The sequence below is a fragment of the Rhineura floridana genome, chromosome 14 (genome assembly GCF_030035675.1).
Source record: "Rhineura floridana isolate rRhiFlo1 chromosome 14, rRhiFlo1.hap2, whole genome shotgun sequence".
Taxonomy (NCBI): Eukaryota; Metazoa; Chordata; class Lepidosauria; order Squamata; family Rhineuridae; genus Rhineura; species Rhineura floridana.
In genome coordinates, this window is record NC_084493.1 from 12,339,086 (window position 1) to 12,363,183 (window position 24,098).

Sequence of the window (24,098 nt, forward strand, 5' to 3'; positions counted from 1 at the left end):
TATTTTTAAAAAGTGTTCACCACGCTTATAAAAACCAGGAAGCATAGAACTTTCAAAACTGGAAATATATCTGGATAATATTGCCATTTGTGGTTCCGTTGCTTGTGAAGAGAGAGAACACTGCCTTATTACACTACCACACTTTAGTAAACAATGCTAGCAGGACATGCCTGAGTTTGAAAGGAATGCGGCCAGGCTTTTGTTTTAGCCGTATTTATATTTTGTTCAACCACTGGCACTATTTGTTTTACATTTTCATCCATTACAACCAACTTTTAAAAACCTTGACTATTTTTGCCTACAAAACTGGGAAAGATCTTGCCACTCACAACCATAGGCAACTGACCAGGATGGCACTTTTGTTGGGACAAAACTACAGGAGCAGGTCTCTTCCCAATGTAACATTGTATTAGATCCTGCCCCTCAGGAGACAGCAGAAAATGAAAGTATGGCAAGAGGCTTGACATCAAAAGCACCCAAGGGTTCACCCTGCTGAAATACAAGAGGTCCCATCGGTACTGGCATTCCTCCGGCTCTTGAAGACACAACCGTATAGACAAACATTTCCCTGATCTCCAGGCTTGAATTTCCTGCTTAGCTAATTGTTTTAATTGTAAGCTGTTTTATAATGGGCTTGTTGTTATATGTTTTAATTATGGATGTTTTAATGTAGTTGTTTTACTATGTATTTTAATTATGGGTATTTTTATAACTGGTCTTTTTCTTGTTGTTTTGCAGCCAGCTTTTACTTATTTGTGAACTGCCTTAGTATTTCTTCTTGAAATGAAAATGGTATATACACACATTGTTGTTGTAATGTTGAAAAATTAGGAACCCAAGGCCTCTGTGTTGAATGAGATTCATCCCTAGATGAGAGTCGTAAGAACATAAGTAAAGCCCTGCTGAATCAGACCAAAGGCTGATTTGGTCGACAATTCTGTTCCCACAGCAGCCAATCAGGTACCTATGGGAAGCCATCAAGCAGAAACATTAGCACAATAGCCCTTTCTTGCTTGAGATTTGCAGCAAGGATATAGGATGGATGGATGGATTTAACTCGTGCATTCAGAAGCAACATGGATCAGAAACAGATTTTCTTAGTTTTGAATTACCTTGAGTAATTTTTTTTCATGTAGAAAGAAGGATGCATTATACACAATTATATCTGTAATAACAATGCAGTGGATCTGAAAAAAAAACACTGGAAGTATCTAACATGGTCAAGAACATTTGATCTTAACCTGTATCTGGATGGGGAGGGGGCACCTGAGAACCTTATGTAGGATGCTCTGGACACCTTAGAAGAAGGGCAGGATCCAAATGTAACAAAGCAAAATAGCTCTTTAATTGAGAGGGAGACAAAACATCTAAAGCAGGGCGTCTACAAACCTTGTGAATGTGAAGCTCTTCAGGATGGATTGTTTCCACATTGCCACCAGCCTCAGCCGCAAGATCTACAACCACTGACCCATCCTTCATGGACTCCACCATATTCTTGGTAATCAGGATAGGAGCTTTTTTCCCTGTTAACAATTTGAAGAACAGAAACTAAATATGGGGATTTTCATCAGTTTTATAACATGTTTAAAAGCCTGAACAGGTGCCATGCTCATGCTTGAGATGAGCAATAGCAAGGAATGATTTGGCTTTTTATGATTCCTGCCCACTTCTGCATTTTATGGGGATGGGGTTAGAGATCAAAGGAGGTCTCTGTGTAGATTGTTTGCAAGTCACAATCCACAGAACCCTCCTGACTCAACCCCTTAATAGTCCCACATGCATGAAAAGAGGATTCACCTGTAAATTCTCCCAATCTCATCTTCTCCTGGTCCCATAACCCAGAAACTGTAACCCTTCTCCCAGACTTATGATCTTGGGAGGAGGCCTTTTTGAACATGCAGCTGCTGGGTGAGATACACTATGTGACTACATAGGGAAGAGCCTTCTCTGTGGTGGCTCCATGTCTCTGGAACTTCCTCCATTTAGAAGTGCAGTTAATGCTGGTGCTCTATGTGGCATGAACTCATTTGTTTGCTATGACTTGCATGTGTTTAGCCTTACAAAGAGTTTTGTTTTGTTTTGATCGCACAACAAAACAAGTACAAATTGGCATATTCATTTTTTATTCCTCTCATGGGATTGTTAGAAGTTTGCTAATGTACTTTTATCCTGTTATGCATAGGATGCACCATGCTCTGAGATCTTTTGATGAAGAAGGGTAGGCTAAAAATATTGGGCTAAAAACAAATGAATAAAGATGAATAAAATCATGCATAATCAACTCATTTGAAATGTGGTGTTGGAGGAGAACTTTGCGCATACCATGGATTGCGAAAAAGACAAATAATTGGGTGTTAGAACAAATTAAACCAGAACTATCACTAGAAGCTAAAATGATGAAACTGAGGTTATCATCCTTTGGACACATCATGAGAAGACATGATTCACTAGAAAAGACAATAATGCTGGGAAAAACAAAAGGGAGTAGAAAAAGAGGAAGGCCAAACAAGAGATGGATTGATTCCATAAAGGAAGCCACAGACCTGAACTTAAAAGATCTGAACAGGGTAGTTCACGACTGATGCTCTTAGGGGACACTGATTGATAGGGTTGCCATAAGTCGAAATCGAGTTGAAGGCACATAACAACAACAACAAAATGTTGAAATGCTAGGGGAAGGAATATGGGACCTTTTCTATCACTTTGCATCAAGGCTTTAAAGTCCTTCTTACTGCTCAATGCCTGGAGTTTCTATTCTCCAACAGCCAGTAGAGAGTGAAAGAAAAAGCACGCAAACACATCAAGTTCTTCATGCATAACTGGACAGAATGGAAATGATATCGGATCTCATGCCTAGCAAACTGAAAACAAAAAAACCACCCACTCACCAACTATTCTGCCATTCACAAAGAACTCATAAGAGGTGAACGGGATCTGATTTGTTTGACATCCCCAGCAACATAGGAATCTGCCTTATGCTGAGTCAGACCATTGGTCCATCTAGCTCAGTACTGTCTATACTGACTGGGAGCAACTCTCCAGGGTTTCAGGCAGGGAATCTTTCCCAGCTCTTCCCGGAGATATCAGGGATTGAACCTGGGGCCTTCTGCATGCAAAACCAGTGTTCTCCCCCTGAGCTACGGCCCTTCCCCTTATTTGCCAATGCCTCCTGGTGGCTGGATTTGTAGGCTCCTGATTAGGAGGACGGATGGAAAAATCTGCCAGTTCTGGTTTGCTCTGTTCTCATTTTACCAACCTTAAATCCCATTCTCGATGCTTCTGCAGCAATTTGCGATTTTTCCTCATGAAAATTCTCCAGCATTTTAGTGTGAATTTCTCCTAGTAAATGCATTTTTGTATGCAGTTTTGACAAAGGTACACATCTTTGCAAGCAGTTTCTCATAATACAATGCATTTTTGTAGGCTATTTTCACGAATATATTCATTTTTCTACACATTGTCCCCTAATATATGCATTTTTTTGTAAATATTGTTTGGTTGCAGAACTGCATTGCAAAATTCAAAATCGTGCGCGTTTTGAAGGATGACTGTTTCATATTGTTTCAGAACGTGTGGATTTCATAAAAGCGGTTTTAAATGTGAACCAAACTGAGTTTCTCCCCCATCCCTAATTAGCAGCACACTCTGCCAAGGTCATCTGGAAATGTTATAAAGTTGTACAGTACCTGGAATAAGGGCAGTGGTAATAACAATATCCACCTCTTTACACTGTTTGGCAAATAATGCCATTTCTGCCTCAATAAATTCCTTGGACATCTCTTTCGCATAACCTCCAACACCTTCTCCCGATTCAGCAATGCTAACTTCCAAAGGTTCTGCACCAAGGGATTTAAACTGCTCCAGTGCTGGTGGCCTGCAAGCAAAGTTGAGAGAATTTCATAGCCGTTGCTAAGCTGGACATTTTTCAAGCCACAGATAGTTGATGTCCACAATAATATACACTAAAAATCAGTAGGAAATGCAATGTGTCAATAAAGGAAACTCTCCAAAGTTCACAGCTGGGTAATATCCTTATTTGGACAAACTAAAACTTTTTTTAAAAAGTGAGTTCTCTAGAACTTACCCATGGTTTGTGCTAACATCTTGCCCAATGAAGAGTTCTGGAGATCTTAGAAGCTTGCCATATTTTTGTGACCCAACGGTGGATTTTGGAGGGGTGTTTTTCTTGGGGACCAAGATGGCTACCTTTGCTTTTTATTAATCAAGGAAGTTCAATTACTAGTTTAGCTTTAAACAGATTTAGGTATACTGGTAGACTATAGGCTTCAAATTAGGGACGGAAGGATCTGTCAGTTTCAATTTTCTTGGTTTCTCATTTTCCCCATCTTAAATCTGGTTCCCCACATTTCTGCAGCAATCTGTGATTTTTATTTTAAAAATCCTCATGAAAATTCCCCAGCATTTTAGTGTGAATTTCTCCTAATAAACACATTTTTCTAGGCAGCTTTCATTAATGTACCCAATTTTTTGCAAGCACTTTGTCGTCACAATGCATTTTGTATGTTATTTGCCCTCCTATATTCATTTTTAAACATTAAACATGTTTGTAAACATTGTTTGGTTGGGTACTGCATTACAAAATTCAAATAAGTGTGGATTTCAAAGGATGGCTGTGGTTCAGTTCTTACATTGTTTTGGAAAGTGCAAATTTGATAGATTCAGCTTAAAATGAAAATGGAATCAAATTTCTTGCCAATCCTTACTTCAAATTAGTAAGGGCTATGTTTATACTGTAAGCAGAGTTTGGTTTACTGTAAAAAATTCTTTTAATTTTTTTAAAAGACATTTTGTTTTAACATATTTTTAAAGATGTTTTGTTTTAATATATTTTAAAGTATGATTTTATGATGCTTTAGATTTTCTAGTGTTTTTCTTTGCTGTCCTGGGCTCCTACTAGGAGGAAGGGCAGGATCCCACCTTCCTGTTACAATTCATAGAAGTTTACAATCTGAGGATTTAAGTTACAAACCTGGTATCAAATCCCCTGACAACGGCTCCCATGGATTTAGCTGCTCCAGCCGCAGCTAATCCAGCTACACCACCACCAATGATTAGGATCTACGAAAGAAACAACAACAATAACAACAAAGATGTACCATTGGGCCAATGCACACTTCAGATTATTTTAAACCATGTTTCCTGCTTATCAAGTCAAGATGTTAAATTATCTTTCTCTTCGTTTATTTATTTTTTTACCAACAAATATAGGAAGATGTCTTATACTGAGTCAGAACCCATCTAGCTTAATATTATCTACACCAAGGGTGAGGACAGGGGTGTAGTCATACTGGGTCCCGGGGGGGAGGGTCATAGACCCCTTACTCTTTTAGGAGCCAGGTCCTGGCAGGGTCCCTATGTCTCCACCAAACCAATCAGCAAAAAAGGGGAATGTATTAGCCACTGAGAGGAGTCCCAGTGAGTGTCAATTGTAAGCAAGTCTTTATTAGGACCATCAAGGGGCAAGTTTTTCCACCTGCCTTGCTCCACCCTTCTGCCTGGACCATATCAGGAGGAGCTACAGACTGAGAGGTGCTGCTGCTGGGGTGAGACTGTGCTGGGACCATCAAGGGACACACTTTTCCACCTGCTTTGCCCCCTCACCCCTGCTCTCAGGGACATTTTTCTGGGGACTGTCCTTAACCAGGAAGATGAATGCTTTTGGATAGCTGTTGATGCTTTTTAGAAAAGCTATAATTTTATTAGTTTGATTTTTTGTAAATTGTATTGTTTTTATTTGTGTTTTTTATTTGTGTGTAAGCCGCTTGGGGGCCTTTTTGGCCCAAAGGCAGCCTAGAAATGAAACATAACATAACATTAGTTCATACTTCAAAAAATCAAGACAAGTCGTGGAGAGTAAGAATTCTGTAATTGCAGAAGAGACAGTGAATCCTAATGACAGCATCCCATCTACATCATCAAGCACTTTGGTAGCAGCAGAAAATAAATGTGTAGACTCTGAATTCAGTAATTCAAGCAACATCTCTAACAGGGAGAAAGGACAATCAAATGGTGACAATGACAGAGAATCAGAAAGCAGTATTCAAGCCTGGCCAGATTTATTATTTTAGAAGGTTGTATAATCTAGAAGGGGTGTGGCTATGAGGGGGCATGGCCCTGACTATCATTAAAGAACCCTGAACTTCTGGATTTGCCACTACACTACTGGCTGAGGAACAGGACCCGGCTGAATCCTTATGTTCCCTACACCCATAGGCCATGTTGACAGGAAGGCAGGGTCGCCCACATGTCATCACAATGACCTCCACAAAAGAGGCTCTTGAAATGGGGCTGAGGGTCCACACTCACCCAAGGGGTCCACTGACAAGGGCTGTCCCTGGATCCACTCCTCCTCTTCACCATCACAGCCTGCTTGTTCACGTGCCTTTCACTCCAGCCCAGACAACAATGGCGGTGAAAAGGAGGAACAGTGGATGTCACTGCCTGCTTGCTCTTAGGCTCTCTTCATGGCAAGGAAGTAGGTGGGAGGAGCAATGAGGAAGGGCAGGAGCAGTAACAGGCAGCGATAATGTGAGTGGGGAGGCAGACTTGCTGAAGGGGGGGGTCTCATGGAAGGGGTCTTGCCCAAGGAGCCTCCAAACCCTGAAGCAGACAATGTTCATACCTTTGCCGGAGGAACCTTTCCAGCTGCAGTAATCTGCCCAGTAAAAAATCTTCCAAAATGATTGGCTGCCAGGACTACAGCCTTGTACCTAGAAAGGGAGAGAAAGAGGCGAAGATATGTCTTGGCTCTTCAATAGGCTTTGTGAATAAATTGCAACAAACCTAACAAATATACAGAAAGCAACCAAAGGGAGAATTAATAAAAGCCACCCAAGAAAACAAACAACTGCTATAGAGCATCTCCAGCAAACAAATTGTCTAAGTGAAAAAATGCATTCAACTGTCATAACAATTTATATCAGTGCTTGTAACATGCATTCATGTGCCCAATAGAAGAATATTTGCTGGGGGAAAGGCATGCATACTTGGGAAGAGGCACAAGGTGGAGAGTGAAATGTTTTACAATGGCCCTGTTGTTTTGGCTGGGAATGGGGATCATGTTAAGGTGAAAATATTTTCTTGCGTAGCCTGATGCTATGGTTCGCTTAAGATGGTTGCCACTGCTTGCACCAGTAAAACATCATCAGCATCTTATCTTGTAACTGGTGAATTAAAGTGCATCAAAAAGTTTAATGCTGTCATGTGTGGATTGAATCAGGTTGGGACAACAGATTTTTATTATACTATATGTGTTAATTGATTTGCAAAAGCCAAGATGTCTGTATTATTAGTTCCCGTGCTCAACTCAAAGATCTGGTTTTGAGCTATAAAGCCTTATATGGCTCAGGACCCCAATACCTCAGGGATCACCTCTCCCTATATGTACCAACCCTGACAGTGTGCTTGGCATTGTAGCCATTTCTTCATGTGCCCCCTCCAAAGTTGATGGCTTCTCAATGGCGGCCCCCAATTTGTGGAACACTCTCCCCAGGGAGGTATGCCTGATGCCATCGTTATCCATCTTTCAGCATCAGGTAAAAACATTTCTTTCAGGCATTTGGCTCTTAACTTTGGAAGGCTTTTGGAGGGCTTCTGTTGTGTAGCCTTCACCACCTTATATACTGATTTTTGATAGATAGATAGATAGATAGATAGATAGATAGATAGATAGATAGATAGATAGATAGATAGATAGATAGATAGATAGATAGATAGATAGATAGACAGATAGATAGATAGATTTTACTTTTATTAACTGTAAGTTGCTTTGAGTGCACATATTTGTGTAGAAAAGTGACTAACAAATTTAATAAATAAATCATCACCAACAATACTGTTTTGTGAATTACCACTGCCTAATTATCACTGGACTCTGTATGTTTTGCATTTCACTTCCCTCTGACCTCATTGTTTTCAGATGCCACTTCTCACAATCGTTCCAGCAACTCCAGATAAATACTCCATGATTCTGAAAAAAAGACTGTAATCCACAAAAACTTATGCCATAATAAATTTGTTAATGTTTAAGATGCCCCTTAAATTTATTCCTTTCGTCACAACAGATTCATATGGCTACCCATCTGCAAAAAAAATATCATCACCTCTCAACACAACAGCGCCTTCTTGACAAACAAACAAGGCTAAAAGAATAATAGACACAGGTACATCAACAGCCACTCCCACAGTGTTTTACAGAAACCATGCATCTCTCCCACCAATCAGATCATGATGGCTGGACAACTCTTCTAGCAGCTACACAAGAAAGCACCAATCACCAAGCAACAGCATGATTGCATGGTTGTGAATACCTAAGATATTCCTTTTCTCTCCTTCAGGTCCTTTTTAGTGAGGGCCCCTTTCCTTTGGGACTTCCTTGGCCCTGATGTAGCAGCACAGTGGTTTGGGAGAGCTTCATGGGGCCTGGGAAATATGTAACTTCTGGTAGACTGTGCCTTTCCCGTCCCACAGTCAATATTTTCAGTCCAATGCACAACCATTACACATAGCCATCCAACATACTGAAATATCTATTTTGTTCTGAAAAGGAGTAAGCACACATAGGGATGGGCAAGAATTCAGCTGAATTTGGATTTAGCACTGGATTTTTCAGTAGTCTGCATGTTCTCCATCTTTGCAGAGTGATCCTATTTGCTCCAAATTTAAGCAGCTTTCCCCTGACACTGGATTCCCCCCCGAATATTCCCTGGGAAATATTGTTCTTTTATTGATTTTACTCACAGCACAGCAGCACAGGTTTCTCTCTCTTTCTATTTTCTTTCATTTGTCAATATTTCCTTTCATAATATTAATATTTTGAAAGAATATATCAATATTTTTGGGGAGGGGGAAAAGTTGGACTGGTGAAAGCAGCAGATACCAAATAAAGAACAAACCCAAATTGATACTGCCTGTTGGGTTGACGGAATGCTTTGGAAGCAGCACCAGCCAACTGATCCCATCCCTAACACCCAAGGACAAGGGACTACAGTAAATTTGTTGTCACACTTTAAATCTGTCTGATCCCTTAGTCAAAGTCCTTTATATGACATCTCAGTTGCAGGTATTTCCTTGCAAAAAGGAGTAGGAGAAAGGGTTGGATGCATATAAAATTCACATGTATTAATTTTCTTGCCCTGTAAGTTTATCTAGGCTCCATTTGCACTATACATTTAAAGCAGTGTTATACCACTTTAAACAGTCATGCTTCTCCCAAAGGATCTTGGGAATTGTTGTTACTGGTGCTGAGAATTTGTTAGGAGACCCCATTTCCCTCCCCTCAGAGTTACAATTCCCAGAGTTCCCTGGGAAGAGGCATTGATTGTTAAACCACTCTGAAAGTTGCAGCTCTATGAGGGGAATAGGCGGTCTCCTAACAGCTTTCAGAACCCTTCACAAATTACAGTTCCCAGGATTCTTTGGGGGAATCACTGAATTCAGTACATTCCACTGAATGAGCATCAAAATGGAAATGGTCAACGCAGAGAATTGTTGGATTTATTATGAACAAACTGAATCCAAATTTCAATGACGCTCTGTTTGAGTGGAGAAAACTGAGCACTCCGTTTCCAGTTCCTCTCTCCACTTGGTAGAAAATACAGACATTCGGAAGTGGAGAAGAGGTCAAAATGAGAAGCTTCTTCCTAATCCAGTCTGGAGGATTGGGCCCAGCTCTTCATAAAGCAGAAGCATATCTAAGGCTGATTAGGTTTGCATAGCGTCCAAACATTTGGAGTCACAGGCAGCCTTTATCCTATGTTCACTACAATTCTTTGACAAAGAAAAAAAGAGGTTTACATTCTTTCTTTTTTACAGCAACATTTTCCTTTTTTCTTTCTTTTTTTGCAGGGGTGGAGGATTCAGTTTGAAAGTATGCTAAGGAAATCTACATCCGTGGATGCTACCCAACATAATGCCTCCAATATAAACGTTCTTTGGAAAGTCATAGCAACGTTTGCCTTATTTTTCACCTCATGCAGGGTTTACATGATCACTGATTAACAAGGGAATCCCCCCCATTGTATATATAAGAGGAATAATTGCATCCATGCCTGCACTCGCTCTGCCTACAAGATTATCCCACAGCTATCAAAGCAGACAAGTGGCCACATGAAAACACTGTGCATATTTAATCTCTGTCGGTTGTATAGTGGTTGCAACTGAACCAAAATTAGGATTGCTGGAATTGTGCTTCTGACACTGAACCTAAAATGCTAGCAGCGAAGCCTGAGTAGGGATGGTTTTCTCTGTTTCTCAGTTTCCTGATCTTAAATATGGCCCTCCACATTTCTGCAGCAATTTGCTATTTTAAAAAAAATCCTCATGAAGATTCTTCAGCATTTTAATGTGAATTTCTCCTGATGAATAGGACACCATCTTATCAGGAGGTCTGTTCTGCACAACATAGGAAGTGGACCTTTAGTGTTCTGGCACCTACCCTTTAGAATTCCCTCCCCTTAAATATCAGACAGGTGCCATCTCTGTTTTCTTTTCGTCACCTATTGAAGACCTTCCTCTTTCTACAAGCTGTTTAAGTAGAGACCTTAACCCAGTCTGCGCTGGAACTGTTTTTTGAGATGCTTTTAAAGTTGTTTTCTTAAAGATGTTTTTAAGATGTTTTGCTTTAATATGTTTTTAAAGATACTTTGTTTTAGGGCTTATCCAAATGGAGCGGGATAATCCACGGTTTCCATATTCGGTTTGTCATCTGATAGTCCTCACTTTGCCTTTTAGTTCGCTCTTTCCCAATTTAAAAAAAAACGCTTTTTTGCACCCGCACATGCAGCGGTAAGACCCCTACATTCTTTTCGCTTTTTCCAAGCTCCACTTCTAAAACCTCCCCCTATCAACCGGTTAGTCAGCAAAAAAATGATGTATGCTCCTCTCCCCCTTTGCAACGAAGCACAATATGGCTGTAAAGGATTTCTCGCTGCAGAAGGAAAGGGAGAAGGAGGAGGGTGGTCGGTTTCAGCCTGCCTCTGGAAAGCTTTGTCAATTTCATTCTACTCGCTGGGGTTTTTGTTTCAAATCATTTTGCCATGGGAAGGAAAGGGAGAAGGGAGGGTGACACGTTTCTTGCTTTTTTGGAGAAATAAGTGCAATTGCCAGCATGTGTATCTCCTTAAATATCCATAAAGGCAGAAAAGCATACATTCGTTTAAGCGTAATATTGCAAATACAAACAAGAAAGGGGCTGCTGGTTGGTTTCACGCCTGCCTCTGGAAAGCTTTGTCAATTTCATTCACACACCCCTCCTTCTCCCTTTCCTTCCAGAGGTGAAATCAGCAAGTAGAATGAAATTGACAAAGCTTTCCGGAGGCAGGCGTGAAACAGACCAGCAGCCCCTTTCTTGCTTGCTGTGCATTGCAGAACTCACCCAGAGCGGCCGCCCAGTTTGCAGGATGGCAAAAAATAAAATGCATCTGTGCAGTAGTTGCAGACCCCCCCCCAACACGCCACCATTGCGATGATTGGTTCAATTTTCCCGGGCTTATTCTCGCACATGCGCAAAAGTGCTAGATACGTGATTGGCTGGAATGAGGAGAAGGGGCAAGGGGAAACGCCCAAGAACCACCCATCAGCTGTAAAGTCCTCGGTATTGCATCCTACCTCCTGAAGGCACAGCGGATGATTCCCGTTTTTAATCAGCAAATCGCATTTTTGCCGGTATTGCAAGGAGCGGATTTAACCCGCGAAAATGCGTAACAGCACGAGACGTCATTTGGACGACTGAAAAATAATGAACACACATAGCGGGCATGTCACACATTTTGCAGTCGTCTGGATGAGCCCTCAATATGTTATAAAGTCTTTTTGTTTTTAAGATGTTTTGAAGTGGTTTTTGTTTGCTGCCCTGGGCTTCCTCTGGGAGGAAGGGCAGGATATCACTTTAGATGGATAGACAGACAGACAGACAGATAAGTAAGTCTAATAAACAACGTTCTCTCCACTCCTCTGATTTTGAGGCTGCTTTGGCTTCTCCCCCACCCCCTGCCTCCTGGGGCAGCTATTAGCCTAACAAACATCATGCAGGTTATTTGCAGTTTCACAACTGCATTCACACAATTAACGAACGTCACATAGTTTGGCTGTTAGTTTGCCTTTCTTGGGTGTTTTGCGCAAAGTGAGGTCAGTAACCGTGTTGGGGCAGTGGGGACTTTGCCAGTCTTGGCCCCTGGCTAATGCCAAAATTTGCCATCTTCTGTCAGAAGCTAACTGCGACAGAATAGCTCCTGCTGCATGTCAAACGCCATCCTTGCTTCCCAAAACACCATTGCATAAGCAATATGTTGAAGTATATTAGGGGACGGTTTTCCCAGGAGACTGGATCTGTGCACGCAGGTCCAGAATATGTTGCTGACACTTAATTTATCTTCTAACAGCGCTCTAAAACAAAATGTTCTGGGACTGATTGGCCTAACAGCTGCAACCCCTGTTATTATGGGATCCCTTGTTCTGGTATTAACACACCAAAAAGAGAACAAGGCGTTTTAAGGCTAAAACTTGTAAGTTGATCTAAATTATCTCCAGATAAGAACATACATCCAATATGTTTTTGAGTGACCTAGTAGTAGCCCAATCCTAGCCATATTCATTCCAAAGAATGTCCCATCATTTTTAATGGGAGTTTCTTGTAACTAAGTATTGCTGAGACTGAAGCCTTTCATATCACACTGACTGTACCATGAGCCGAAATCTTTGGGGCCAGTCATTACCATTCAGGAATAAACACATTTTGAATCAATTCACATTTGGAACTGATTTCAAAGCTGTTGAGAGTTCTTTTTTTTCCACCCAACAAACTGGTTTAAATGTTACACCAATTTTGTACACAGGCTGTATCTTGAAATGGTTTAGCATTCAAACCACTTCATCTCAATTAGACTCAGTTTGCTCAAGACACCAAGCCAGGCTCTTGTGTCTTTCAAGAATTGCATGTCTGGGAGATGTTAAGTCAGGTGTAATCTCTCTAGCGCCAGAGCTATTGCACACCATTTACGTCGCAATTGAAATCTGACAAAACTATTTTCCAGGCTTATTTTCATACTTAATTAAACAAACTGATTTTCCTAAATATTTGCTTGCTTCCAAAATGCTGGCATCTGACAACATCCCACATATTTCCTTTCTGCTCTATTGAGAAAATGCTATTGCTCCTGATTGTACCAAAATACATCTATCCAGGTACAATGTAGCTATCGAGGTCACTTCTCGAAGGAGATCTCCTTCTCACGAGGTGTCAGACAAGGGTGTGTTCTCACCCCCACCCTATTTAACTTATACTTGGCTGATCTTCCTTCTGTCCTGGGAACGATACAATCCCATCCACCAAAGATTGGGCATACATTCTGCTTTACGCAGACGATGCGGTTCTAATCTCCCAAACTCGGCTGGGTCTTAAGAGACTACTCAGTGGCTTTGTAGAATATTGTAAAGATAATTACCTTACAATTAACTATACTAAATCTAAAGTAATAGTATTTTCCAGGAGAACGGTCAGATACCCTTGGTTCATGGGGAATGACAAAATCGAACAGGTTGACTCCTACAAATACCTGGGTATCTGGTTCCATGAAACAGTCAGCTGGAGAATCCATGGCAAATATGTTAAGGCCAAAGCTGAGAAAAACATGGGTGCAATGACCCGCTTCTTTTTCACAAAGGGCGGGAAATTTTTGCCAGCAGCAGTACGTGTTTTAAGAACCAAAACAGTCCCGATGATACTCTATGGGGCACCAGTTTGGTATCCCTACTTTAAAGGATCACTTGAAGGAATTCAATCCTTCTTCCTTAGTTCTATTTTTGGTGTCCCAAGATGTGTTTCTGGAGCTACCCTTAACTTGGAGGCTGGCCTTAACTCTTTAAAATGCTTAGCTTGGATCTATGTCATTCAATTCTGGCTACGCTGCTGTCTTATGGTCACTCAAAGCTCATTTACGTCTCAGGTAATGAGAGACTCTCTTAAGCCATCTTGGACCAAGGTGGTGGTGGATAAAGTTGTTTTAGTTGGCCTTTCTCCTTCTGACTTACTCTTTATGGAACTTGGTAGGGCCAAGGCGATTGTTAAACAGCGGCTAGTGGACATTGACATCCAAGAGCTTCTTGTAGCTGCTTCGGGCCTCTGTTCCCCTCCATCACTGGGTCTAACAGGTTTCCCCTGTAATGATGGGATGCTCTATCTAAGTTGGCTATCTGTACCTAAGTATTTAGGCATTTTCTCTCACCCGATTCAACGCCCTGCCTTCTAAACTCTTGGAGGGTAGATACGATAAAACTCCAAGGAATAATGTGATAATGCTGAAGTAGAGTCTGTTTTACATGTTCTGTTTAATTGTAGGTATTATGAAGGGGCCAGAAAAGATCTTTTATACCCTATTAGCAGTCCCTTCCAGGCTGCTCCCCTGAGTCTCTTCTGCCCATTTTACTAGGGGGCTCTGACAAGGAAACTACCGTTCAAGTAGCCAAATTTCTGAACTTGGCCATTGTGACCAGACCCTGTAAGACTGTGAATTGTAATTAATTTTATCGTATTGTTTTGATGTCTGCCATAGCTCTGTCACCAAGCAGTCTCATGTTAATACTTTTATACAGTATTGTGGTAGGTTGACTGAAATAAAATTATTCTTCTGCCCAGAAGAGATGTCATTATAAATGTCCACTGAAGAGGCCTGAAATTATAATGACTCCCAGAACAGAAGAACACGCAGCTCTACTTCTCCTTTTCATCTTCTTCAGGTGAGGCGGTCGATGTGCTGAACCGTTGTCTGGACGCGACAATGGACTGGATGAGAACTAACAAACTGAAACTCAATCCTGATAAGACTGAGATGCTGCTGGTGGATGGTTTCTCTGGTCAGATGGTGGATACACTCCCCCTAAAGGATCAGGTTCGTAGTTTGGGAGTCGTTTTAGACTCTTCCCTGTCACTTGAGGCCCATGTAGCCTCGGTGGCACGGAATGCGTTCTACCAACTTCAGTTGGTAGCCCAGCTACGTCCCTATCTGAGTAAGGAGGACCTTACATCAGTGGTTCATGCTCTGGTAACCTCACGTTTGGACTACTGCAACGCGCTCTACGTAGGGCTACCTTTGAAGACGGTTCGGAAGCTACAGCTAGTGCAAAATACGGCGGCCAGACTGCTAACAAGAACTAAGCGGTCTGAGCATATAACACCTGTTCTGGCTCGCTTGCACTGGCTTCCAATATGCTACCGGGCCAGATTCAAAGTGTTGGTTTTAACCTATAAAGCCTTATATGGCGCGGGACCACGATACCTGCAGGAACGCCTCTCCCGTTACGAACCGGCTCGTACACTACGGTCTACTATGAAGGCCCTCCTCCGGGTCCTGACCCATAGGGAGGCCCGGAGGGTAGTAACAAGATCTAGGGCCTTCTCAGTGGTGGCCCCCGAATTGTGGAATAGTCTCCCCGAGGAGGTACGCTTGGCGCCGACACTATTATCCTTTCGGCGCCAGGTTAAAACCTTTCTCTTCTCTGAGGCATTTTAATTTAAGTTATTTATGTAAATGCTGTAATTTCTATTTTAGATGGTGTATTTTTATATTTGTTATACTGACTTTGTAATTTTATTATTGTATATGTTGCTATGTTTGCCGCCCAGAGAGCTGTTTGCTAGTAGGGCGGGATATAAGCTGAATAAATAAAATAAAATAAATAAATATAAGACAGCGTATGGTAAGTGGTATTAGCTTGCCCTCGTCCCTCACAACTGCCAGAAAATTGTACCATCTTCTCTACATTCATATATAACAGGACATGTGGGTCCTGCAGCACAATGTTGCAGTGTATCCCCACCCTCTAAGACAGAGGTTATCAAACGTTCTACCTCCAGGACTCATTTGAGATAGCACTGAGGCCCAGTAGTCACAAAATGATGGCAGATGGAAGCAGAGTTTGGCATAATCAGCTGGGAATGACTGACATCACTTTCTACTAATATCTAATCCATCTTTTGAAATGGCTAAATCCTTTGCCACAGTGTTTTCCTTGTAGCAAGGAATTCCACCTCTCAGCTTTCCTCAAGCTAAGTTTCTTCAAGCCATTTGTTCTGGTGGTATTACAAGTCAGCCGCCTCATTTAAGGCAAAATTTACTAACCCAAAAGACCTAAATGGAGAAAACTGTTTCTTGTATATTTTTCCCTTCCCACCCCCAGGTCTCTCAAAATATTTTTACTCATCTCTTGCCATTTTTTCTCCCTTTCTCCTTTCACACTAAACTTGTACTTTATCCCCTCACGTTCCAGTTGCTTCCAGCCCTCCCCCTTGGTTCTTTTACATTCACTTCTTCCATCCCATAACAGCTTTTGTCCCTTGTCTTTAGTCCCAGTTTTATTATTATTGTTGTTGTTGTTGTTAATAATAATGATAATAATGATAACAATAATAACAATAACAACAATAATAATAGTTTTATCTAACGTTTTAATTTCCTTCAATACTCCCAGGATACTTACTATGCTATAATCTACTAAAGATTTGAGTAGGTTGTTTCCTTCTCTTCCCCTGTCCTGCCTTTTCCTTTGAGGGGACTGTTTTCAACTGACACCCCAATAGTGTCTCCGTTGCTCTCAACAACAGACTTAATTAACTCACACAGTTTGACTGTGTGCCACCTAAGCTGTCATCATATTTTGTCCCTTCTTGAAATTCCCAGCTTCTTGTCAGGTCGTTTTGGGTTTGTTTGTTTGTTTTTAAAACTTTACAACATTTTTTTAAAAATTATATACTTCTGTTGCTGCATATCTAGGAAATCCCTTGTGTATGAGGAAACTATTTCCTTATTTTTGTGTGGTGCCATTTTGCTTCCAAACTCAAATACTCGGCCACTTGAGTTTCTTTATTAAAGGGAACGATGGTAATAATTTCCAAGTTGCAACCCAGAGATCATCTCTATCACTTTAAGGAGTCCCATTCCCAGTGCAGTTTAATTGACGCTTCTGGTATCAATCTGAAGCATGGCACAGGCACAGATGGTTTACAACGCCACAGAGTTGTAGGGTAGAATGACTCCCCAGACCATCCAAACGTGGCTTTTCACAATAATACTGGAAGTGATGGTTGTGTGTTACTCTAGTTTTGTTGCTCTGCTCCTCAGCCTCCTGGAGCAAACAAGACTCTCAGTTTGCCCAACAGGAGGTGGGAGAAGATGATGAAGATGATGAATTAGCCCAACAGCAGGTGGGAGAAGATAGCAGCAGAAACAGGCACAGAAACAGGCGGAAAAAGAGCAGTAACTGCTGTAGAACTATTAAAGAAATAGGCATGATCGCTGAAGTTGCAACTTGGCAACCCTACCCACTGCCCCTTATAGATGCAGTATCAAAGTATCACGGCATTGATGGCTGTTTTTGACCTTCCGTTTCAAACATGCACAACAGAATCAAATTTAGCACAGGGGGATCAATTCATGCCTTGCTTTTTGCAAAACATTTACATGTATCTTGCACTTTTGTTTTCCCTGCATCATGTAAGAGCATTGTGGAAAAATAATAAAGGCTGGTATGTTGCCCTCATGCCAAACCCAAAAATACATTCATTGTGGAAACCACTTCTAGAGGAGTAGCCATATTAGTCTGCTGCCAGAAAAACAGCAGTGTCATGCCACCACACTTAAAGACTAGCAGATTTATTGCGCTTTGGTAGACTAGAGCCCATAGTCAATAAATCTATCTGCCTTTAAGGTGCCATAAGACTCTTTTTTGTTTTTATCCACTGTGGAAGTCAATCTTGTTGGGAGTAAAGCACCAATGCTTGTAACAAATAATCTGACCCTGGGGTGGGGTGGGGTGGAGGGATAGACTGAAATGCATCCTATTCTTTCCTCAGTGATTTCTTCTTTAGAAACTCATTGTTTACTTTTTCTCAGGCTTTGCTTTACTTCCTTGCTCTTCCTTTCTGGTCAGTCAGAGAAAGTAACTATGAGTGCTAGCCTCATGGCTCTACAATGGCCACATGTATGCCTGTAATCAAAATGACCTTATTTCCCAGTAGTTAAATCTTAAGTTTCTTTATTCTTTCTACCTCCAGTCTTAATAGGTAAAGGTGTCCTCGCACTTGTAGTGCGAATTGTTTCCGACTCTTAGGGTGACATCTTGTGACGTTTACTAGGCAGACCATATATATGGGGTGGGATTGCCAGTTCCTTCCCTGGCCTTTCTTTACCCCCCAGCATATGCCAGGTACTCATTTTACCGACCACGGATGGATGGAAGGCTGAGTGGACCTTGACCCCTTTTACCGGAGATTCGACTTCCTCCTTCTGTTGGAATCGAACTCCGGCCATGAGCAGAGCTTTCGGCTGCGTTACCACCGCTTACCACTCTGCGCTTACCAGACTATTTATTTCTGCAGTCCGCTGCATTATATACCCACCTCTAATAAATCTGACATTATTGGACTCACATATGGTTCAATGGTTTTATAACAGTTTCCCCCCCTCCTACAATAACCCTATCCCTACAGTAAATCATATGCAACAGATTCCAGCTGCCAGAGTCCTCTGGTCTTGCAAAATCAGAAGCATTTAAGAAATGTACAATTAGGATCATCATAATAGACTCCCAGCTCCCATTGGCCTTGTGCTTTGCAGTCTCCCAAACTGACTGTTTTACATACAAGCCAACAATTAAACAACAACAAAAACAACCACCACATATTGGCATTACCATCAGTATGACATAGTAATGCCTATACCAACCAGTCTCTCAGCAACTCCCCTCCTCATTTCCTTATGTAGAACAGATGGGTGGGGGCTGGCATTAAGCAAGATACTGTACATTTAGGTCAAAATGCTACAATGTCCATCCCAGAACAGATTTGATAATGCTGGACTGAAAGTAAGTCCTTACATCTGATTTACTCAGTTGTTTTGAATCCTCCCTGTTTCCCCCTCCTTCCTTAGCATTTCTGTAAATAAAGCTGTACAATGTTTAAGTAAAGGTTACATTTAAAACCTGGGTGGCTGCCTATAACCATTAGTTAGATCAGTGGTTCCCAACCTTCCCCCCTACTCCACGGACCACTTGAAAATTTCTGCCTGTTGCAGCAACTGTGCTATATGATTTTAATTGTATTTGTATTGCTTCTTTTATTTCTCATATTGTACTTTATTGTATTTCAGTTTGAATTCCAAACTGTTAATACAATAAAATACAATATGCAATAAAATACAACATACAATATGAGATATAAAAGAAGCAACAAGAATGCAGTTAAAAATCAATAGGAATATTTAATGTGGTGGACATACTGCAGACCACCTGAATGAGTTAGATCAGCCTTTCCCAACCAGTGTGCCTCCAGATGTTGTTGGACCATAACTCCCATCAGCCTCAGCTAACATTGCCAATGGTCAGGAAGATGGGAGTTGTAGTCCAACAACATCTGGAGGCACACTGGTTGGGAAAGGCTGAGTTAGATCATGAAATCATGGAGGGTCAACTGGTGGTCAGTGTACATCCAAGCACACCCAAGAAGATTTTATCTAGTTCTTGAGAGCCTAGGGCTCCAGACAAAGCCACGTGGAGCCCACTGGAGAAGCTACTTGGGACATACCTTGAAGTTTCAGATGTGACAACAAGTGTTCAATGGATTAAAATGCCATTTGGATAGAATCAATCCGATCCAATACTCATTCAGTGTCATGACAATACATCCTGAGCTACTACATCTTCCTACGGCAAAAGCTTTTCCCCAGGCACAGGGCGGCTAGCATTTTCCCCATTTCTATGACTGAGGCTGATCTCAGCCATCTTCAGCATTCCAGCTGTCCTCCCTTGCAAACTGAATGGATGAATAGGCTCCTGAGCTTCTGAGTAGTAAAGCATATCTCACCACGCAGCCACCTCACATATAAGAAGTTGATCATTCTGGTTCTAAAGAGGAAAAAACAGCTAAAATTTTTGTAGGGGCTGGAATTGTATTAATTAATCTGAAATGGGAAAGCTGGTCCATTACGGCAAGTGGGGCACTGCCCCACCAACCTCAGTGTGCCCTCAGGCAGCCCCCACCTGCCTGTCTTTTTACTTCACAATGTCCAGGGGGTCAGCTTCCTCCTTCTTAGCTGATTGTCAGCTTCCTCCTGCTTGGTTTCAGTGTTGCCCCTTGTAGAACTCATAAGGGAGGAGGATGGGAGCAAAACTAGAATTGGTTGGTTCCGCCTGCCATTGGCTCTGGCGCCACCTACTGTTGGGCTCCCTGCTTTCCACCCTACCAATCCAAATGGGCACCAGCCACCACTCGGTAACTAGTTACCCAGTTACCTAGAGACTCCTGCTCTTATAAAATCATAAGCATTTGAGAAATTACAAGCAAGAAACTCCTAAGAAACAATGCCACACTTGACACAGCATATCCTGAAAACTCAACCTTAAAAAAATAGCATTAGTAGAGAGAATATTGTGGATTCTAACCCTGCAATGTTGGCCATTGAACTTAAGGCATCATATCCTTGAGCAATTGTGACTCGGGGAACTTGGTCCATTGCCAAGACTGTGGCTTTGCGCTGAGCAAGTTTATCCAGGAGTTCGGGGTTCTGCGCTGGATAGATGAAGCTGACAAGTGTTGCTTTCTCTTTGAGTAGGGCTGTCTCATGTACTCCCAACAATTCATTAAAGATTGGAGCTCTGACCTTAAAGAAAATAAAAGTTGTATTTTGCTGATTTGTTTAAACCAAAATCTCTTTCCAGGTACCTAAACTAAATACCCTCTAGAACACCTGCGCCAGCCTTGTCCAACCTGATGCCCACTAGATATTTTGGACAACAACTCCCATCAGCCTCAGTCAGCATGGCTGTGCTGGCTGTGATTGAATGGAGTTGTCATCTAAAAGATCTGGAAAGCACTGAGGAATGCTCTTCATTCAAATTCCTCCTCCAATCCCACCTTTTCCATGAAGTCTTAGTTCCTATCCCACAACAACTGTGTACGCTCACACTTGACCTTTGTCTCTCCTCTGTATTGAAACGTAGATAGTAAGAACATAAGAACATAAGAAGACCCTGCTGGATCAGGCCAGTGGCCCATCTAGTCCAGCATCCTGTTCTCACAGTGGCCAACCAGGTGCCTGGGGGAAGCCCGCAAGCAGGACCCGAGTGCAAGAACACTCTACCCTCCTGAGGCTTCTGGCAACTGGTTTTCAGAAGCATGCTGCCTCTGACTAGGGTGGCAGAGCACAGCCATCATGGCTAGTAGCCAATGATAGCCCTGTCCTCCATGAATTTGTCTAATCTTCTTTTAAAGCCATCCAAGCTGGTGGCCATTACTGCATCTTGTCGGAAGATAGTAAACTTCTTGGGCCAGGGCTGTGTCTTTGTACCCTGATGGACACTTTCTACACAGTGTCATGTACACTGATGGTGTAATGATGATGATGTTCAATTTTAGTTGTAACCCTACTGGACTTGTGAGAAATCATTTTGATAACTGCTGAAGTACCATGAAGCAGAATTAAGGATGCCGTTTGTGACTAGGGATGGTCAGTTAAAAGCAAAACAAAAATGGACTTGCTATGGCTAGGAAAGTGACAGGGAATTTTCAATGTGAAATGACGCATGATTAATGGGAAGACATATAACCATTCTGCGAGCGAGTTAGGATGAATGCTCATTGTCGTATAACTGACCCCACAAAATGCTGAAGAAAGAACAGACACAGTAAGCTTTGTGCAAGCAAATCAGAATGAATGCTCAATAAATGGGTCATCTGGAGGTGTCCAAAGTTTGGCTGTTCCATAGTAAGTCCCAGTGTGGAAGTAGCCTTTGTTCCACAATAGGGATGGTAGGATCTGTCAATTTCTGTTCTCTCCGTTTTTTTCAATCTTGAATTTAGTTCGCCACATTTCTGCAGCAGTTTGCAAAGTTTACTTGAAAAACTTTTTGCAAAAATTCTTCAGCATTTTAGTGCGAAATTCTCCTAATAAACACATTTTTAATGTTTTGATTAATGTACACATTTTTGCAACCATCTCCTAATATAATGCATTTTTGTATGTTATTTTCACCAATATATTGATAATATGTTAACATGTTTTTAATAATGTTTTAAACCCTTCTTTAAAGTTGTTTTTTTAAAAAAAAAAAATTAACGCTGTTTTGTTTTAATGTATTTTAAGATCTGTTTTTATGATGTTTTAAAGTGTTTTTAGTACTTTGTTTCCCACCCTGGGCTCCTGCTGGGAGGAAGGGCGGGATACAAATTAAATAATAAAATAAAATAAATATATGCACTTTTTATGCACCCTTTCCCCTAGCAGCCTTTCCCAACCAGTGTGCCTCCAGATGTTGCTGGACCTCAATTCCCATCTTACCTGACCATTGGCAATGCTGGCTGAGGCTGATAGGAGTTGTGGTCCAACAACATCTGGAGGCACACTGGTTGGGAACGGCTGCCCTAATATATGCATTTTTGTAAACATTGCTTGTTACGTTTCATTCGCAAACTTGCCTTTAACACAATATCAGATCCAAACACCGTTTGCAAATCCCCAATTTTGGCTCCAGCCTGTTTGTAATGATCATCAGAGAACTTTGCGTCTTCGCCAGCTCCATGTTCCACTTGTACACTAAAGCCTTGTTTCACTAAAGTTTGGACACCAGCAGGAGAAAGAGCAACTCTCTTTTCATTTTTGTATATTTCCTTGGGAACGCCGACAACAAGGTCTTTGTAGCGAATTCCTAAATAAAATAAACACAAATATGCACGCACAAAAGGAAAGTCAGTTATCTCAAAGCATCTCAAAATGTTTTAAAGCAAAACATATATATGTGTGCAAATGCATATATGTATAATAGCTCTCCAAGATCTGAGTATAATGGCAGTTGATATCACAAATTAATTTATTTCATCAATTTATATCAAGTCACTTCAACCAATTGGGTTCCCACGGCAGCAAACAATCAAAAAAATCTAAAAATATGTAATATTAAGTACAATAAAAATAAGTAATGATAACAGCAACAAAATCTCCAAAGCAATCATAAATTCAATTTGTCCGCTTAAACAATAAGAAATCAGAGATTATACAAGCACTCAAATGACTGGGAAAATAAAAATGCTTTTTCCTAGTGCCATGTGAGCTTCCTTGGAGATGGAATTTTAACAGTGGAAGGGGGCACCACCAAAAAGGCTTTCTCTCTGACAGCACCTACTATAGCTCAGAAGGTGAGGGCACCCAGAGGACAGCCTCAAATTAAGATCTCAGTGATCAGGCAGAATAATATGTGAAAAGGCAGTTCAGAACATGTCAGGGTCCCTAGCCGTGAAGGCTTTAAATGTTAAAACTAGCACTTCTGAGTTGAAGCCAAAGACTAGTCAGAAGCCAATGGAAATGTTCCTAAATACATGAGATATGACTTACTGCGCATACTTAAACTATGGAATTCACTACCACAAGGTGAAGTGATGGCCACCAACCTGGATGCCTTAAGAAGGGGATTAGATCGTATTCCCTCAAGTATCAGAAATGCTATGCCTCTTAATACCAGTTGCTGAGGAGCATGAGTGGGAGTGTGCTACTGCGTTCATGTTCGGCTAATGTTGTGGTCTTCCCATAGGCATCTGATTGGCCACTCTGGAAATCTGGATTAGATTGGCCTTTGTCTGATCCAAAAGGTCACTTCTTACACTCTTATCAATGGTTTCCTCATTTCTCTGTTCTCCCCAGCATATTGTAAAGAAAAAGCCAGGGGGAAAAAAAGTCCTTTCCCCCTCATCCCTTTTCTATCACTTTCCAGAACTGTTTATTATCCTAGTTATAGTAAGGAAAAAACCAAGTGGATTTTGCCTTCTTTCTCCAAAGCTTTACTAACATTAAGTGGCCAACTCTGTAAGCCCTCACTCACAATAAGCCCTCTTTACTCACACCAAACAATTCCAATGATCACCCTCCACGGGGTTATATGCATGCGGTAGGGGCATGCATGTGTTTAGTTAGTGGCACAGAACATCGCCAAATGAAACATTCCGCCGTTGAAAGTTTTTACAGTGCTCACTTCCACAGCCAACCCACACAGTTACACGAACACTCTGGTGGATGCCAAAAGAATAACAAATTTAAGTT

The 24,098-nt window shown here is 41.4% G+C and overlaps 1 protein-coding gene across 1 annotated transcript in view; it reads right to left on the reverse strand.

Moving 5' to 3' along the window:
* The window catches only part of LOC133369969 (NAD(P) transhydrogenase, mitochondrial-like), an 86,298-nt gene that overhangs the window by 45,291 nt on the left and 16,909 nt on the right, over positions 1 to 24,098 (reverse strand). Inside the window, exons 3-8 of the mRNA XM_061595819.1 lie at positions 22,484 to 22,713; positions 20,452 to 20,669; positions 6,644 to 6,731; positions 4,991 to 5,079; positions 3,687 to 3,874; positions 1,390 to 1,523 (exon numbers count right to left, since the gene is read on the reverse strand). Of these exons, the coding sequence (XP_061451803.1) occupies positions 1,390 to 1,523; positions 3,687 to 3,874; positions 4,991 to 5,079; positions 6,644 to 6,731; positions 20,452 to 20,669; positions 22,484 to 22,713 (947 nt within the window). The remainder of the gene's footprint in view (positions 1 to 1,389; positions 1,524 to 3,686; positions 3,875 to 4,990; positions 5,080 to 6,643; positions 6,732 to 20,451; positions 20,670 to 22,483; positions 22,714 to 24,098) is intronic.